This window comes from Protobothrops mucrosquamatus, unplaced genomic scaffold, assembly GCF_001527695.2.
Source record: "Protobothrops mucrosquamatus isolate PMUCROS unplaced genomic scaffold, P.Mucros_1.0 scaffold5073, whole genome shotgun sequence".
NCBI lineage: Eukaryota > Metazoa > Chordata > Lepidosauria > Squamata > Viperidae > Protobothrops > Protobothrops mucrosquamatus.
In genome coordinates this window covers 79004-98513 of record NW_015390950.1, presented here as the reverse complement: position 1 = coordinate 98513, position 19510 = coordinate 79004, and the positions used below count along the sequence as shown (strand labels likewise).

Genomic DNA, 19510 nt, shown 5'->3' with positions numbered 1-19510 from the left:
GATTCTGCGGAGGGGCCCTCGGTGCTTCCAATAGTGGAGATATTCGCCAGGGTAAAAATAGCTACAGATTTCATTGCTAGGTCAGAGATGAAAGTCCAGCTTGCTTCTGAGTCCCTGGGGACATGAAAATTAGGGCTGTCTGCTGTCTCTCCCTCGACTGTTTTGTGAAACCGGAGGCTGCCTCCACCCAATCCAAGCCGGGACCGTCCTTATTGTAAAAGATTCCCCCTCCCATTTGTCTCCTGCTGAGATTTAGGCATTTTGCAAAAGCGGGACGGCGGATCTCCAGGGCCCTTGGCTAAAGCAATCGTTTGCAATGGCGTCTCCTGGGGACTCCTCTGAAACAGGAGAAGGTGGATTAGGACACAGTTGAAAAGCTCATTTCTGGGTGACTTATGTTCGTAGTTTTGCTATGGCTTTCATTGTGGACTGCTGTATGCGCAGTCATTTAGAGCAGGGGTCTCCGGCTGGGCAACTTTAAGACTGGTGGATTCCAACTCCCAGAATTCCCCAGCCAGTATGGCTGGATGGGGAAATAGAATAAAATAGAATAGAATAGAATAGAATAGAATAGAACAGAAGAGAAGAGAAGAGAAGAGAAGAGAAGAGAAAAATTAGATGAACGGTCGTAAGTGTGAAAATTGGTCCTAAGTCCCTTTTTTCAGTGCTGTTGTAACTTTGAACGGTCACTAAACGAACTGTTGTAAATCAAGGACTATATGTAGTACATTTTAAACAATGTCTGTAAATTGCCTATAGTCGCCTTTGGTGAAATGGGTGGCACATAAGTTTAAATAAAATAAAATAATAAAATGAAGTAATAAAATAAAATAAGTCAAGTCAAATAAAGAACAGAACAGAACAGAACAGAACAGAACAGAACAGAACAGAACAGAATAGAATAGAATAGAATAGTAGAATTAGAACAGAATAGAATAGAATAGAATAAATTAAATTAAATTAAATTAAATTAAATTAAATTAAATTAAATAATTAAATTAAATTAAATTAAATTAAATTAAATTAAATTATTATTAAATTAAATTAAATTAAATTAAATTAAATTAAATTAAATTAAATTATTATTTCTGCTGTTTGATCCCTCCAGTGGGAAAACCCATTCAGCTGGTGAAGAAGCACAATCCCAGCCAAGACGAAGTTGATGAGCTCCATAAGAGATACCTGGAGGAGCTCTGCAAGCTGTTTGAGGAGCATAAATTGAAGTACAACGTGCCAGAAGACACGCATCTCTCTTTCGTATGAGACACGAAAAACCACAAACTTTGGCACCGGCGACAAAGATCTGAAAACATCGAAGCCGCCAGGAACAAGCGACTCTTCCATGGAAACCAAAGATATATTCCTTTTGGGGCCAATGGACAAATCGTTGGAAAAAATAAAACCTCACAGGTTGAAACGAGGGTCTTTGATGCTCTCTGAGCTTGGTGGTTTTCTTGCAAATATTTCATTACCCAACTAGGGAACATCGTCAGTGCCAATAGAGGGTGGGGCTGATGATATTACCTAGTTTGGCAATGAAACATCTGGAAGAAAACCACTAAGCTTTGAAAGCACCAAGCAACCCACAATTTAACCCTGAGCTATAGATATTCTCGTCTATCAATTACCAAATTATCCCAATGCACACACAAAGCCGTAAACCACAGGTAGTTCTCAACTTATGACCGCAACTGAGTGAGGAGTTTGCACTCTGATTAAAATATATAGAACATGCAACTCAATAGAAACAATAATAGTAGCAACTATGAGAGGGATCTGGGAGTCCTAGTGGATAATCATTTAAATAGGAGCCAGCTGTGTGCTGCAGTTGCCCAAAAGGCCAACACAGTGCTGGGCTGCATTAACAGAAAGACAGAATCAAGATCACGTGAAGGGTTAATACCACTTTACAAGGCCTTGGTAAGGCCACACTTGGAATACTGCATGTTGAAACTCTAGAAAGAGTGCAGAGAAGAGCCACAAAGATGATCAGNGGAGACGGAAGGCGCCCCAGAGGTCATCCAGCCAAACCCCCTTCTTGGAGACGAAAGGCGCCCCTGAGGTCATCCAGCTCAACCCCCTTCTCGGAGACGAAAGGCGCCCCTGAGGTCATCCAGCTCAACCCCCTTCTCGGAGACGGAAGGCGCCCCGGAGGTCATCCAGCCAAACCCCCTTCTCGGAGACGGAAGGCGCCCCGGAGATCATCCAGCCAAACCCCCTTCTCGGAGACGGAAGACGCCCTTGAGGTCATCCAGCCAAACCCCCTTCTCGGAGACGGAAGGCGTCCCGGAGATCATCCAGCCAAACCCGCTTCTCGGAGACGAAAGGCACCCCTGAGGTAATCCAGCTCAACCCCCTTCTCGGAGACGGAAGACGCCCCTGAGGTCATCCCGCCAAACCCCCTTCTCGGAGACGGAAGGCATCCCTGATGTCATCCAGCCAAACTTCTTTTTCAGAGATGGAAGGTGCTCCTGAGGTCATCCAGCCCAACCTCCTTCTCGGTGTGGGCATCCAGGCTAAAGCATGGCTGCCAAGCTATCATGGGAAGGCATCAAACGAAGCGAAGCCGTCATCTCTCTGGGTCGTTGCTTCCAATGCTGGGATGCTTTTAACTATCAGAAAAGTTTTCAGATGTTCTCCCTCTACCCACATATATTATATGACACAGAGAAAAAACACAGGCCAGTTCGGATTATGTGTACATGTGCATGGTGAGAAAAACGAATCTTGCGCCTTACGGTACCTTAACTACTACACCAGACTGGCTTTCAATTTTGGCCAATTATTTTTTTTTCTCCCTTTTCTTTCCCTCCTGCTTTTTCTCTTTCCATTCTCAAATTTCCCGTTTTTTCCCCAACGCGTTTTGCATTACCAGGAGTCACTAACTTTAACTGCCCGTGTGTATGTGTGTGTGTGGGTCAGGGGTCCCTTCCAGGCCTCATGCTATAAAACGTGCATCCTGTCATTCATGCCGTTAGATCCCCGGTTGCAAATCTTGGATTTGTGACACGACATTGCAATATTGTATATTTCATCATTTTTACATCAGCATGCTTTGTGCCAGCTCTTTCGCTTTTTTCTCCCCTTTTCTTAAAAAAAAATAAAATAAATAAAATAAACCACTGCCAGGTTTCCAAATGATGGAGGGCAAAGGACGACTTGACCTGATTTTTCTCAAAAGAAAAAAAAAAAAAAATAGCCAGCACTTAATTTGTGATCCCCTCCAAATTGTAGTTTGCAGCGCCATGTCTGGTGGTCTTTCCTGGGTGGCATCAAATCAAGTTATTTTTTGAGGGGTGTAAATTCAATATCTCAGGGGCCGCCCCAAAGAAGAGGGAGTCAAGCTATTCTCCAAAGCACCTGAAGGCAGGACAAGAAGCAACGGATGGAAACTAACCAAGGAGAGAAGCAACATAGAACTAAGGAGAAACTTCCTGACAGTGAAAACAATTAACCAGTGGAACAACCTGCCACCAGAAGCGGTGAATGGTCCAACACTGGAAGTTTTTAAGAAGAGACTGGACAGCCATTTGTCCGAAATGGTATAGGGTTTTCTGCCTGAGCAGGGGGTTGGACTAGATGACCTCTAAGGTCTCTTCCAACTCTGTTATTCTATATTCTATAACTCCTTCCCCGCAGGGCAGAATTAAGTGATTTGCCAGGTATTTAATAATCAGCTAATGTGTATTTTGCAGGCATTTTACATTACAGGTTGTTCTCAACATATGACCACAATTCAGCCAAAAATTTCTGTTGTTAAACAAGATACTTGTTAAGTGAGTTTTGCCCCATTTTACGACCTTTCTTGCCACAGTTATTAAGTGAATCCCTGCAGTTGTTAAGTTAGTAACACGGTGGTTAAGTGAATCTAGTTTCCCCATTGGCTTTGCTTGTCAGAAGGTTGGCAAAAGGGGATCACGTGACTCCGGGACACGGCGGCCGTCATAGATGTGACTCAGTTGCCAAGTGTCCGAATTTGGATCACGTGACCAGGGGGACGCTGCAAAGTTTGTAAGTGTGAAAAAACGGTCATAAGTCACATTCTTCATTGCCGTTGTAACTTCGAACGGTGACTAAACGGGCCTTTGTGTAAGTCGAGGACTACCTGTAATTAGGGAGTATGTTTCTTTTTTTTAAAAAAAAAATGAATGTTAAAGGGGAAAAAATGATATCTAAAGGAAAAATAAGGCACAGAAAGAAGAATTGAGGAGGAGGAGGAGGAGGAGGAGGAGGAGGAGGAGGAGAAGAAGAAGAAGAAGAAGAAGAAGAAGAAGAAGAAGAAGAAGAAGAAGAAGAAGAAGAAGAAGAAGAACAACAACAACAACAACAACAACAACAACAACAACAACAACTCTGGGGTCCTTGGTGCTTTCTGAGCTTGGTTGTCTTCTTGCAGACCTTTCCTGACCCAACTAGGCAACATCATCAGTGCTAGAAGGGAGGGGGGTTTGCTGTCTATTCTATATAATTGTACATAAGCAGACAGCAAAACTCTCCCTGTCTCACACAGGTGATGTTCCCTAGAAGCTTATATATACATAGAACATGTAACTGATGAAACTTTTGGGATAAGGAAGGAAGCGTCTTCTTCTTCCTCAAAGAACAAACAGCCCAGTTGCCTTTTGAAAGGGGGGGGGGAGAAAAAAAAGCAGCTTTGAGATAACTGTGACCTGGATGACGGAGAACCTCCGTAGCCCCCCTAGGAGCCCTTCTGGATCACCTGCGCCAGGTGGATTCATCCCGATAGCCCCGGTTTTAGCAGCCTGTGGGAACAAAGCCATCCGCGTGCAGCCTTGGTCCCGAGCTCACCTGGGTGACCCTCCTCTGGGCATCCCCCTCTTCCTGGGTCTCCCTGGTCCTGTGTATCCCCCTTTTTCTGGGTGTCCTTGTTCCTGGGTCTTCCCCTCTTCTGGGTGACCTTCTCCTGTGCACCCCCCTCATTCTGCCTTTCCCCGGTCCTGGGTCTCTCCCTCTTTCTGCCTGTCCCTGGTCCTGTGTACCCCCCTCATTCTGGCTTTCCCTAGTCCTGGGTGCCCCCTCTTCTGGGTGACCCTGGTCCTGTGTACCCCCCTCATTCTGGCTTTCCCTGGTCTGGGTCTCCCCCTCTTCTGGGTGCCCCTCCCCTGGGTCTCCCCCTCTTTCTGGCTGTCCCTGGCCTGGGTCTCCCCCTCTTCTGGGTGACCCTGATCCTGTGTACCCCCCTCATTCTGGCTTTCCCTGGTCTGGGTCTCCCCCTCTTCTGGATGCTCCTCCCCTGGGTCTCCCCCTCTTTCTGGCTGTCCCTGGCCTGGGTCTCCCCTTCTTCTGGGTGACCCTGGTCCTGTGTACCCCCCTCATTCTGGCTTTCCCTGGTCTGGGTCTCCCCCTCTTNTGACCCTGGTCCTGGGTCTCCCACTCTTCTGGGCGACCCTCCCCGGGGGCATTCCTGGCCCGAGCGCCCCTCCCCTCCCTGGGCGCTCCATCCCCGCCGGACGGGCGGAGGGCGGCTGCGTCCTGGCAGGGCGAGGGGCCGGCGGGGCGCGCAGCATCACAATGCCCGGGCGCCGCGCAACGGCCCCGGCTCCTCCCGCCCCTCCGCCGCCCTCCCAGCTCCGCCCCGGGCAGGTGCTATAAAGGGCGGCGCGGCGGGCGCTGGGCTGGGCTGGCTGAGCCGAGCCGGGCGGCGGAGATCGGAGTGTCGGGAGCCCCGCGCTGCCCCCCTGGCCTCGCTTTCCTCCGCTGCCTCCCCCCGCGGCATGGACGGGCGCTGAAGGGCGCAGCGCGGAAACCATGAAGACGCTCATCGCCGCCTACGCGGGGGTCCTGCGAGGTAGGGCTCTGCGCGGGGGGCTTGGAGGGGGGACTGGGGAGGGGGTTGAGGATGCCGCGCATCTCTTTGCGCGTCTTTGGGGGCGCCTTCCCCGCTTTGGTTCTCGTGGCAAGGGGAGATCGGGAGGGCGGGGGGCGAAGGATCCAGTCGTCTGAACAACACCCCCCCCCCCAGGGTCCTAGGATCAGACTATTCTTTCGCTTGACTTTCCTCTTTATGGAGATCCTGAGCGGTAGAGAACCCTGGGTGGGAGTGGGCTGCTCGCTGGAAATCATCATCATCATCATAATCATCATGATCATAATAACAACATATATAGGATCTCATAGGATATGATATGATATGATACAAGATACACAGTATAAGTTATATAAGAGATAGATATAAGAGGAAGAGATCAGATAAAGGTATGAGATAAGTTATAGGATATAATATGATATACAATATAAGATATACAGTATAAGATAAAGGTATAATATAAGATATAAGATAATAGGATATAATATGATATACAATATAAGAGATACAGTATAAGATATAGATATAAGAGGAAGCTATAAGATCAAGGGATAAGGTAATACGATATGCATAAGGTGTAATATAATATATGATATAAAATATAGTATAAGTTATATGATATAAAATGAAGATATCAGATAAAGGGATAAGATAAGTTATAAGCTAATAGGATATAATATGATATACAATATAAGATATACAGTATGATAAAGGTATATAAGATATAAGATAATATGATATAATATGATATACAATATAAGAGATACAGTATAAGATATAGATATAAGAGGAAGCTATAATATAAAGGGATAAGGTAATATGATATGCATAAGGTGTAATATAATATATGATATAAAATATAATATAAATTATATAAGATGTAAAATGAAGATATCAGATAAAGGGATAAGATAATATAAGGTATAATATGATATGAAATATATATGTACAATATGATATACAGTACGACATATAAGATAGATATATAAGATTAAGATAAAGGTAGAAGATATATCATACAATGTATATTAAAATATAATATATATTAATACAATATATATGTTAATGTTAATGATGATGATGATGATGATGATGATCATAATAATAATAATAATAATAATAATAATAATAATAATAATAATAATAATAATAATAATAAAGTTGGAAGGGACCTTGGAGGTCCTCTAGTCCAACCTCCTGCTCAGGCAGAAAACCCTCTATCATATATTCCTATACATTAATGTAATATCACATTATAATATAATACAGGATTGTATAGGATCTCCAGCCATGAGCAGGGGGTTGGTCACTGGAGGATCTCCAAGGTCCCATCCAGCCCTATGTATTCTATGTTCCATCTGCCTCTCCCAGGTCTTTGGGAAGGACTTGAGAGGGGCCTAAAAATGCCAAATCCAGTCTAAACATCCGCTGTGCTAACCGCCATAACTTTATTACTATGCTTTGAAGGAAACCCCCCTTCCCAGTATTTGACTTTGCACGCTTTTCCAATTGGGAAGAGGTCAAAAGGTTAAAATCTCGGAGACCAGGGGAGAAAATGTAGGAATGGAGAACCGTGATAGCAATTTCTTTAGCAATGATTTTTTTTTTAAACGTATACCAGTAATTGGAAAACTAGGGTTGATTAAATGCACTGCAGTAAAATGCTTTGGGGAGCTTATTTGCTTTTTTTAAAGGTAATTTTTTTGGTTTAGTGGAATCCTTGAGGATGTTTGCCCACCTCTTCTTATCCTGGTTTGAGGTTGGCTTGCTGCACTCTCTGTCTGGGGTTGGGTAATGCTACATCTGTGGTCAGTTGGCCTTTCTTGCGTTAGGGCAGTGTTTCTCTATTTTGGCCACTTGAAGATGGGTGGATTTCAATTCCCAGAATTCCCCAGCCACCCATATTGAATTTAGGAACTAAGCTCATGCAAGGGCTGGATTTTCGTGTCCTGCTTGCACAGGACTCCAGCATGCCCACACTAAACACTAACCATGGGGAGTTTTGAATGCTGGTTAATTTTTCGAAGCTTCGTACATTTTGGAACTTAGAAATGGGGTTTATTTTGGCCTTACGTTAAGCCTACAGGGAAGGGATAACTCTCATCCCATCTCAGGGGTCTTCAAACTTGGCTGGCTGGCACGCTGGCTGAGGAATTCTGGGAGTTGAAGTCCACAAGTCATGAAGGGGCCATATTTCCCCCCATGTTGGCTGAGGAATTCTGGGAGTTGAAGTCCACAAGTCATGAAGGGGCCATATTTCCCCCCATGTTGGCTGAGGAATTCTGGGAGTTGAAGTCCACAAGTCATGAGGGGCCAAATTTTCCCTCATGCTGGCTGAGGAATTTTGGTAGTTGAAGTCCACGAGTCATGAAGGGGCCATATTTCCCCCCATGTTGGCTGAGGAATTCTGGGAGTTGAAGTCCACGAGTCATAAAAGGGCCAAGTTTGAAGACCCCTTGTCCTATCTGCTTCATCAAAAAAGCTATTTTAGGAGCTCCGCTTCTTTTTGATGGTAACCAAGTTTGACAAACAGATCAGGTGCTGCTAGGTGCCAATTCTGGACATCGAACTCTCTCGCAGTGGAGCTTCCATGTGTTAAGGCAGTCTACCTCTGAAGCCGTTTCTGCTAGGAACCCTCCAGAAGGGAGAGAAAGAGGTCCGGTCTTCTGCTCTAACCGATCTGATCTTCGTGATCTTTTAAAACCCCGTTGGTTGTTATTTGAGGGAAGGGTTGAACTTTAGATTCTCCAAACTCCGTCGGACTCAACCTCTAATCCCTCGGGAAGGTCAGAGCGAAGATCCGCCTGCCAAAATCCACAAGCTGGAACATTTTAGCTGCACAAGCACATGAGAAGGGTCAGGCCTGGCAGGACCTTTGAGTGTCCAACTGCCAAAACACAGGGAGTCCTCGACTTACGACCGTAATGTGGAGCCCCAGGCTTTTGTTGCTGAGTGAAACGTTAAGTGAATTTCGCCCCGTTTTACGACCTTGCGTGTGCCCACACACACTTGTTAAGCGGATCACTGCAGCGGTGACGTTGTTAAGTGACACGGTTGTTAAGTGAATCAGGCTTCCCCATTGGATTTCTTTGCAAGAAGGTCGCAAAAGGGGACACTGCGACCGTCATAAATACGAGACAGTTTCCAAGCGCTGAATTTTGATCGTGGGAATATGGGGACGGGTTGCTTTTTTTCAGTGCCGTTGTGACTTTGAACGGTCACTAAATGAACTGTTGTAACTCAGGGACTACCCGTAGTGTGGTGTGTGAATCTTTCTTCGCATTTCTTTGCAAGGCTCTTCCTACAGAGTCCTCCATTCAAACACTGGTTCGTTGTTGGTTGAACTAACCTGGGAAGATGATGTCCTCATTTAGACAGTTTAGTGCAGTGGTGGCGAACCTGTGGCACGGGTGCCAGAGACGGCACTCAGAGCCCTCTCTGTGGGCACACGTGCCGTTGCCCCAGCCTTGCCTCCCCCCGCGACCCCCTCTCCAACAGCCCCCCTGAAGGAGAGTCGCCCCCAAGCGTGGCCCACACGGAGCACTGCAGCCAAGGACATGGCAGCCAGGCAGCATAGACAAGACTCTGTCCTCACACCCCATCATGCGCAGTTGATGCTGCGGGACGCGGGCAGAGGGCATGGCTGCCATGGCGCTGCTGGGCTGCCTGGGCGATCTGCGGCGGGCCCTGGAGGCGGTGAGTGGTCCTGTGGGCAGGCAGGGCAGGGGGTCGGGTGGGGCAGAGTGGGGGCGGAGCAGGGAGGTGGAGCGGGGGCGGAGCCAGTTTTTGGGCACTCGGTTCGCCATCACTGGTTTAGTGTTTGAGCCAGTTTGGGGCAGTGGTTAAGGCACCAGGCTAGAAAGCGGGAGACGGTGAGTTCTAGTCTTGCCTTAGCCATGAAAGCCAACTGGGTGACTTTGGGGCAATCACCAGGAGACTGTGAGTTCTAGTCCTGCCTTAGGCATGAAAGCCGGTTTGGGTGACTTTGGGCCAATCACAAGGAGACTGTGAGTTCTAGTCCCGCCTTAGGTATGAAAGCCGGCTGAGTAACTTTGAGCTTCAAAAAACCTTTTACCTTTTAATAGAATTTAATTGCCTGCTGTACCTTCTACTCCCTATCTTCTTGTCTTTTAGTTATAACTTTTTTATTGTTTATTTTTATTGTGATTATATATCTACACACACACGTCTGTCTATCTATCTCTATCTTTATCATCTATGTTCTATCTATCTGTCTGTCTGTCTGTCTATCCATCCATCCACCCATCCATTTATCATCTCTCTCTCTCTTTCTTTCTTTCTCTCCCTCTCTCCCTCTCTCTCTCTCTCTCTCTCTCTCTCTCTCTCTCTCTCTCTCCTTTTGTCTGTCTGTCTCTCTGTTTATCATCTATTTATAGATATGTGTATAGACATATGGTCTTATTTTAATGTTTCAAGCTGTTCAGAATTGCCTTGCAGCAAGGCGGAGAGTAAACAAATTTAATAACTAACTAAATAATAACATCTGATAGTCTTGCAAAGTTCCTACCAGATTCCTGAGGTTCAATACTGTACAGGAAAGCTAATCTGGCTTCTTAAACGTTGCCGGGCAGATTTTTCCAGATGTTACAGCCTGGCTCCATTAACCCTAGGGATATATATATATATTAATTAGGTCTAGCTGTCATGCCTAATTGCATTGGTGTCCTTGTTTTAAGCCCTGTCTGTTGTCTGTCTGTTTTTTTTCCCCTGGCTGTTTTGCTTTTCTGCAGTTCTCCAGTCCATGTTAGTATTTGCTGCCGGCTTCACAAGTTGATGAATGGTTAGATAAAACAGGCAGGTGAGATCAGGTTTAATGGACTGTGAGAATAACCTTGGGAGGCAGAAAGGAGAACGGCAGCCAGACAATGGTAGTCTTAGTATCCTAGGTTTTGGAACCCTGGTCTGATTTCTTTTGAAGAGCAGACATCAGATGAGTTGTTTGGGAGGGGGGAGTGGTCCTCAAGTTATAACCGTTTGTTTAGTGACCATTCAAATTTACAACAGCGCTGGAAAACGTGACTTAACAAAGTTTTTCACATTTATGACCATTGCAGAACCTCCCCCCCCATGGTCACATGATCAAAATTCAGAGGCTTGGCCACTGGCATGTACCTGTGACGGTTGCGGTGTCCCCCGGGGTCATGTGATCCCCCTTTTACGACCTTTCTGACAAGCAAAGTCAATGGGGGAAGCCAGATTCACTGAATTTAATTCAGCAATGGAGAGTTTGGGCTCAATTGTGGTCGTAGGTTGAGGACTACCTGTCTTTAGGAGGATTAATTGCTCTGCAAGATCTGGAAAAACCTCTCTCTAACTAGGTAGGAAGGAATGTGGACGTAGGTTGGGGAAAGATAGTTGGGCGGTTAATGAAACTTGAGTTAGCCCCGGAAAACGGGAAAAAGTGAGAAAGAAGTTCAAGATTGACCTGCTTTGGAATAAGTGAGAAGGAAGCAGAGTCATTTTTCAAGATTCTGCTCTAGCCTAGATCAGTGTTTCTTAACTTGGGCAACTTTGAGACTTGAGGACTTCAATTCCCAGAATTCCCCAGCCAGCCTTGCTGGCTGGGGAATTCTGGGAGTTGAAGTCCGCCTATCTTAAAATTGCCCAAGGTTAGAAAAACATCGGCTGAAGGTGTTGGGCTGCCATTGGGAATAACTCCCTTCTGACTTTAGATCACTTCTCTGTCCCTTCAATCTGTCCTACCTCCAAGGGTTGTCGAGCTGAGGGAGAAAAATAGCAATAAGGACTGCTAGAAACATAGGAAACTGTCGGCAGAAAAAGACTTACCTGGTGCCCATTGAATCTAGCATTTGAGTTTATTTGTTCCTTCCTTCCTTCTCCCTCCTCCCTCCCTCCCTTCCTCCCTCTTTCTCTTTCATTCTTTCTTTCTCTTTCTTTCTTTCTTTCTTTCCTTTCTTCATTCCTCCCTCCCTCCCTCTTTCTTTCTTTCCCTTCCTTCCTTCCTTCCTTCTCCCTCTTCCCTCCCTCCCTTCTCCCTCCCTCCCTCTTCCTTCCTTCCTTCCTTCCTTCCCTCCTTCCCTCCCTTCCTTCTCCCTCCCTCTTCCTTCCTTCCCTCCTTCCTTCCTCCCTCCCTCCCTCCCTTCCCTCCCTCTTTCTTTCTCTTTCTTTCTTTTTTCTTTCTTTCTTCCTTCCTTCCTTCTCCCTCCTCTCTCCCTCCCTTCTCCCTTCCTCCCTCCCTCCCTCCCCCTTCCTTCCATCCTTCCTTCCTTCTTTCTTTCTTTCTTTCTTTCTTTCTTTCTTTCTTTCTTTCTCTTTCTTTCTTTCTTTCTTTCTTTCTTTCTTTCTTATTTTTTATTATTATTTTTTTTGGAAGACAGCCATGTGTTTCCGCCAAGCATTATTAAACTCACGTTATGTACATCACCTTGAGGAAATGATAGAATATGTCCCGAAGGGATAAATACATAAATTGGCATAACTTGTGTGAGTGAAGGATAGCAATTCTCCAAAGCATTATAACTTTAAAACCTGTTGAAGCGACGGGCTCTCTTACGTAAGTAGGGACAGAAAGTTTCCTGGGCTGCCTGTTGGAAACGAAGGGGCCTGATCAATTTCTCCAAAAAACAGTGGCATGTTGTTAGTGGCTCATTCCTTGAAAAAAAACCTTGCAGAGCAAGCTCACTGTAATAGCGCTTGCTAAAAAATACGATTTTTATTCCCTGGAGCTCCAGGAGACATGACTCATAGCACTTGAAACCTTTTTCCCGCGGGCTGGAATATTTTGAAAATTAAGATTTAAAGGTGGAGCCAAAGATGCTTTTTCACCAGCCAACTGGACTTTCTTGTTTTTTCTTTGGAGACGTTTCGCTTCTCATCCAAGAAGCTTCTTCAGAGTTGGTCATAAAAGAATTGGCAGGGACCCCGGAGGTCTTGTAGTCCAACCCCCTGCTCAGGCAGGAAATCCTGTATACCATGTCAGAGAAATGGCTATCCAACCTCTTCTTGAAAACTTCCAGTGTTGGAGCATTTGCAACTTCTGGAGGCAGGTTGTTCCTCTGGTTAATTATTCCAACTGTCAGGAAATTTCTCCTTAGTTCTAGATTGCTTCTCTCTTTGATTAGTTTCCATCCGTTGCTTCTTGTCCTGCCTTCAGGTGCTTTGGAGAATAGCTTGACTCCCTCTTCTTTGTGGCAGCCCCTGAGATATTGGAAGACTGCTCCCATGTCACCCCTAGTCCTTCTTTTCATTAAACTAGGCACGCCCAATTCCTGCAACCGTTCTTCATAAGTTTATTGTGAAACACTAATTTCTTTGTGGCTGTGGTTTAATGTGCTGTGCAAATGCAGATCACTTTCTTTGTTTGTGGCTCAGGCTAATTTCACTCCAAGGGTCCAGCGTGAGCAAAAAATATCTTGGCAGCTGGGTCTGAAGAGTTCCGATAACAAACATTGCAGACTTCAGTTGCAGGACAGAGTTTGGTGGAACACAACCGATAACCCATCAGAATAAATTGTACTTTATTCAGGATTGCTTCATTTTCCTTCGCTTCAGCCAAGGTTGCGCAGAGAGTCCAAACACGTGGCTTTGTGCCACCGGAGTGTTTTTCATGATAAATAAATACTGAACAACCCCAGCTGAGAGAATGAGATTTCATCAGCTCCTTGGATGTTTGCCCAAGAATCAGGTGGAAAATAAAATAAAGAGAGCTTTGCAGGTATTGGCGTTTATATGGGCCATAGGTGTCAAGAGCAAAACACACCTCCTGGCTAACAATAAGGAAATGGAGATTACGGTACATAAATCAACAGATAGGATTTGAGCGTGTTGAAGGAAAAGTCTTCATCGTGGTTCAGTTCAAGCTGGGAATAAACAACATGGCGATTGCTTTAGAAAAAAGGTTGCAGTTTATTGAAGAGGAGAGCCAGACAGAAAGATGGCTCTGGAAGAAAAGAAGAGAGAGCACATGTAGGGAGTGGGTTTTTATACCCTCTGGAGCCTTTTGTTTGGGAGTTGTTCCTGTGTCATGTATTTTGACCTGAGTCTGAGTATGCCCCTTTGGCATCTGTGGGTTAATCCTATTGTCATGTGTCTGATTAACGAAACACTTAAAGGGACTTTCAGGCATATTTTTATCCTAAAAGCATTTATTAAGGTTACAGAGATGTCAGTACGGCATGGTGGAAATGCTTAGATCTGAGATCCTTTCCGTTGCACAGACATTCCAGGCATTTTTCCCTCCCCTATTCTGGGGTCATGGTTCACATCTTCCAATTAACTTGGAAGATGTGATTCACTTCTGGGGTTTTTTTCCCGGGCTTTCCTTATTCTCCTCCCCTTTCACTGTTGCTTGATTTAACTATAAAATACCAGACAGTTCTGCATATTGTCAAAGCAAGAACGAAGGGCACAGTCCTGTCCTGTCTTAGAGTTTGGGTGGGGTATGTACCGTAGATTTTAGGTGTCTTTGTCTTCCTAAGCTTCTAGCTGGAGGGCTCCAATCTTCCTGAATGGATTGTTACATCTGCATTTCTACAGAGCTGGTTTCTGCTTGGGGGAAGGAGACTTGGGGGCTATTAAGAAAAAACTGGGCATGCTTTCCTGCCTCTTTAAGATCCTTTGAGGAAATATAATATTTTGCCCTTTTAATATTTCCTTCTCTGGGGGGCTGACTTCCCACAAGTAGTTGCCATAAAGAAGAGGGGGGGAGTCAACTTATTTTCCAAAACACCAGAAGGCAAGACAAGAAACAGTGGATGGAGGCTAATCAAGGAGAGAAACAACCTGGAATTAAGGAGAAACTTCCTAACTGTGAGAACAGCCAGTAGAACAGCTTGCCTCCAGAAGTTGTGGATGCTCCATCACTGGATGTTTTTAAGAAAAGACTGGACAGCCACCTGTCTGAAATGGCATAGGATCTCCCGCTTGAGCAGGGGGTTGGACTAGAAGACCTCCAAGGTCCCTTCCAGCTCTATTCTGCTTGATTGATTGCAATTGGTAGGAATCGCATCAATGTGGAATTGCAGGAAATCCTCAATCCCAGCTGAGTTTCAAATTTCCGTTGCTAAGCGAGACAGTTGTTAAGTGAGTTTTGCCCCATGTTACGACCTTTGTTGCCACAGTTGCTAAGTGAATCACTGCAGCTGTTAAGTTAGTAACACGGTTGTTAAGTGAATCTGGTTTCCCCATTGACTTTGCTTGTCAGAAGGTTGCAAAAGGGGGATCACGTGATCCCGGGAACACTGCGACTGTCATAAATAGGAGCCAGGTGCCAAACGGCTGAATTTTGATCACCTGGCTGTGGGGATGCTGCAACGGTCATAAGTATTGAGAACGGTCATAAGTCACTTCTTTCAGTGCTGTTGTAACTTTGAATGCTCAGTTGTAAGATGAGGACTACCTGAACACCTGTATTAAAGGTGTTGAATTGGTCCTCAGTCAGCTTCTGGGCCCAGTTCAAATGGTTGGTTGATTCAGTCCTTAAATCAGTGTTTCTTGGCTTTTACACCTTAAGACATGTGGACTTCAATTCCCAGAATTCCTCAATATGGGATACAGATTAAGTAAATAACTAAAAAAGGAAAGAAGAAAAGTTTGCTCCCTCACAACATGTCAACCTACAGCAGGGGTCTTCAAACTTGGCCCTTTTATGACTTGTAGACTTCAACTCCCAGAATTCCTCAGCCAAGCACGCTGGCTGAGGAATGCTGGGAGTTAAAGTCCACAAATCATGAAGGAGCTATAGTTCCCCCGTGCTGGCTCAGGAATTCTGGGAGTTGAAGTCCGCAAGTCATGAAGGGGCCATAGTGCCCCCATGCTGGCTGAGGAATTCTGGTAGGTGAAGTCCACGAGTCATGAAGGGGCCATAGTTCCCCCATGCTGGCTCAGGAATTTTGGGAGTTGAAGTCCGCAAGTCATAAAGGGGGCCATAGTTTCCCCATGCTGGCTGAGGAATTCTGGGAGTTGAAGTCCACAAGTCATAAAGGGGGCCATAGGTTCCCCATGCTGGCTCAGGAATTTTGGGAGTTGAAGTCCGCAAGTCATAAAGGGGGCCATAGTTTCCCCATGCTGGCTGAGGAATTCTGGGAGTTGAAGTCCACAAGTCATAAAGGGGGCCATAGGTTCCCCATGCTGGCTGAGGAATTCTGGGAGTTGAAGTCCTCAAGTCATGAAGAGGCCATAGTTCCCCCATGCTGGCTCAGGAATTCTGGGAGTTGAAGTCCACAAGTCATAAAAGGGACAGGTTTGAAGACCCCTGAACTACAGCATCACATTGATGAAACTCCTTATTGGATGTTGATCAACAATTCCTTGCTTATCTCTCTCTCTTTTTTTTGCCACTGAAAAAATAAGCAATTCTCCCCTTTATATTTTTCACCTACCAACTTCAGCAAGGACATACTTAACTTGAAGGCCGGTGTTTGACTTCCTGGTCTGAAAAAGTCATTTGCAATTGTGTTTAAAAGTTAAAACCTGTTGTGCCAAACTAAAAACTGGGGTGTCCAGTTTTACCCTGGAGTCCACAGCTGGCGTGTTGGAGATGGTGATGTGATGTGGTTGGAATAGGATCACCACAATATGAAAAATATGCTGAGGCTCTAGAAAGAGTGCAGAGAAGAGCAACAAAGAAGACTTGGGGATTAAAGGCTAAAACATACGATGAATGGTTGCAGAATTGGGTCTGTCAAGTTTAATGAAAAGAGGGACAATGGGAGACATGATAGCAGTCTTCCAATATTTGAGGGGCTGCCACAAAGAAGAGGGGGGTCAACTTATTCCCCAAAGCAAGGACAAGAAACAATGGTTGGAAACCGATCAAAGAGAGAAGCAACCTGGAATTAAGGAGAAACTTCCTCACAGTGAGGACAATTAACCAGTGCAACTGCTTGCCTCCAGACATTGTGGGCGCTCCATCACTGGAGATTTTTAAGAAGAGACTAGACCAGGGGTAGGCAACCTTGGCACGAGTCCACGAGTCATAAAAGAGCCAAGGTTGCCTACCCCTGGACTAGTAGACAGTCACTTGTCTGAAATGGTATAGGTTCTCCTGCTTGAGCAGGGGGCTGGACTAGAAGACCTCCAAGGTCCCTTCCAGCTCTATATCTGAGGGGGCTGCCACAGAGAAGAGGGAGTCAAGCTATTCTCCAAAGCATCTGAAGGCAGGACAAGAAGTAACAGGTAGAAGACCAACTTGGAACCAAGGAGAAATTTCCTGATAGCAACAACAATTAAACCAGTGGAACTGCTTGCCTCCAGAAGTTGTAGGTGCTCCATCAGTGGAGGTTTTCAAGAAGAGACTGGACAGCCACTTGTCTCAAACGGTAGAGGGCCTCCTGCTTGAGCAGGGGGTTGGACTAGAAGACCTCCAAGGTCCCTTCCAACTCTTGTTCTTCTGTAAGGGTCTCCTGCTTGAGCAGGGGGTTGGACTAGAAGACCTCCATAGGTCCCTTCCAGCTCTGTTACTCTGCACTCTGAATCCAGAAGAAGAGAAACTGTGGCTGTGTTTCAATCTCTGATTTCAGTCATCGCCAGGGCAACACAATTGGTCACCATCGTTCACCGCTGGCCTGCTTTGCTGCTGTTATCTCAGCCCCATAAAGTTTAAAAAAAACCACACACCCCAGGTTTTCCAAAGATTATTTTTAACCTTGGCGGTTTCCAAGCCAACCTGCCTCGCTGGATGATTCATGCAGATCAAGAATGCACGGATGATTAAACCCAGCCCTGCCGATGAAAAAAAGGACGAAGGAGAACTGCACAAGGAGGAAGAGAAGCAAAAAACAGGAATCCCTACACAACCCAGTTGCTTCCCAAGATGCTGCAGACCTACAATCCAGCTTTCTGAATCCAGTGTCTTGCAGGGACAACAACTCCCAGGATTCCCAGCCAGTTGGGACTTTCAGGGCGAGCAAGATTGGCACAGAGGAACGGCAACATTCTTCAGTTAGCTGATTTTTATCCCGTCTTTGTTATTGTTTGTAAATAACTCAAGGTGGCGAACACACCTAATATTCCTTCCTCCTCTTATTTTCTCTGCAACAACTCTTGTGTGGTGGGCTGGGCTGAACAGTCACCCAGACGGTTTTCATGTTCAAAGGCAGAACTAGAACTCACCGTCTCCTGGTGATTGGCCCAAAGTCACCCATCTGACTTTCATGGCTGAGATGGGACTAGAACTCACCGTCTCCTGGTAATTGGCTCAAAGTGACCCATCTGACTTTCATGGCTAAGGTGAGACTAGAACTCACCGTCTCCTGGTGATTGGCTCAAAGTCACCCATCTGACTTTCATGGCTGAGATGGGACTAGAACTCACCGTCTCCTGGTGATTGGCCCAAAGTCACCCATCTGACTTTCATGGCTAAGGTGAGACTAGAACTCACCGTCTCCTGGTGATTGGCTCAAAGTCACCGATCTGACTTTCATGGCTAAGGTGATACTAGAACTCACCGTCTCCTGGTGATTGGCCCAAAGTCACCCATCTGACTTTCATGGCTGAGGTAGGACTAGAACTCACCGTTTCCTGGTGATTGGCCCAAAGTCACCCATCTGACTTTCATGGCTGAGGTAGGACTAGAACTCACCGTCTCCTGGTGATTGGCTCAAAGTCACCCATCTGACTTTCATGGCTAAGGTGGGACTAGAACTCACCGTCTCCGGCTTTCTAGGCTGGTGCCTTAGCCACTAGACCATACTGCCTCTAAGACAGTTTAAGTCAGGATTTGAGGTTGTGCTTTGTGGCTATGAAGGTTGCGACCGCCGACAATCTAGGGTAGTGTTTCTCAGTCTTAGCCCCTTTAAGATGTGGGGACTTCGACTCCCAGAATGCCCCAACCAACACAGCTAAATTCTGGGAGTTGAAGTCCACACATCTTACTGGTGCCAAGACTGAGAAACCCTGGTTTATGGCTTGAAATGTTGGAAAAACTGAAATCCTGAAAGTGACATTTCTGAAAACTTCAATTTCCAGCAATCTCAACCAATATGGTGAATAGGGAGCATCCTGGGAATTGTAGTTCAGCATCTTCTGGAAGACCTGAGTTTCCTTTCCCCTGCAGCTTTTAACCATAGAGTAGTGGTTATATCTAAACGAGAGGTCTTCAAACTCGGCCCTTTTATGACTCATGGACTTCAACTCCCAGAATTCCTCAGCCAGTGTGCCTGGCTGAGGAATTCTGGGAGTTGAAGTCCATAAGTCGTAAAAGGGCCGAGTTTGAAGACCCCTGATCTAAACTGAGCCAGCATCACAACTGGTTTAAGTATAGAAGTAGATTTCTGAGGTGGGAAAGGGTTAAACTAGATGACCTCTGTGCTCCCTTCCGATCCTTAGATTGTATGTTTCTTGCTCTGTTGTATATTTCTTGCCTGTCTTCACCCAACTTGACCAAACCGGGTGAAAAGGATAGAATATCAAGGTTGGAAGGAACCTTGGAGGTCTTCTAGACCAGGGGTAGTCAACCTTGGCTCTTTTATGACTCGTAGACTTCATCTCCCAGAATTCCTGACCCAGCTGTGCTGGCTCAGGAATTCTGGGAGTTGAAGTCCACGAGTCACAAAAGAGCCAAGGTTGACTACCCCTGTTCTAGATCAACCCCAAGCAGGTGACCCTATACCATGGGTAGGCAACCTTGGCTCTTTTATGGCTCGTGGACTTCAACTCCCAGAATTCCTGAGCCAGCATGGCTCAGCTTGGAAACTCTCCCTT

General features: G+C 45.8%; 1 protein-coding gene across 1 annotated transcript in view; it reads left to right on the top strand.

Annotated features, from left to right (window-relative positions):
• The first annotated feature begins 5769 nt into the window (after nt 1–5769).
• The window catches only part of LOC107299528 (diacylglycerol O-acyltransferase 2-like), a 38739-nt gene continuing 24998 nt past the window's right edge, over nt 5770–19510 (top strand). Inside the window, exon 1 of the mRNA XM_015828890.1 lies at nt 5770–5809. Coding sequence (XP_015684376.1) covers nt 5770–5809 — 40 coding nt within the window. The remainder of the gene's footprint in view (nt 5810–19510) is intronic.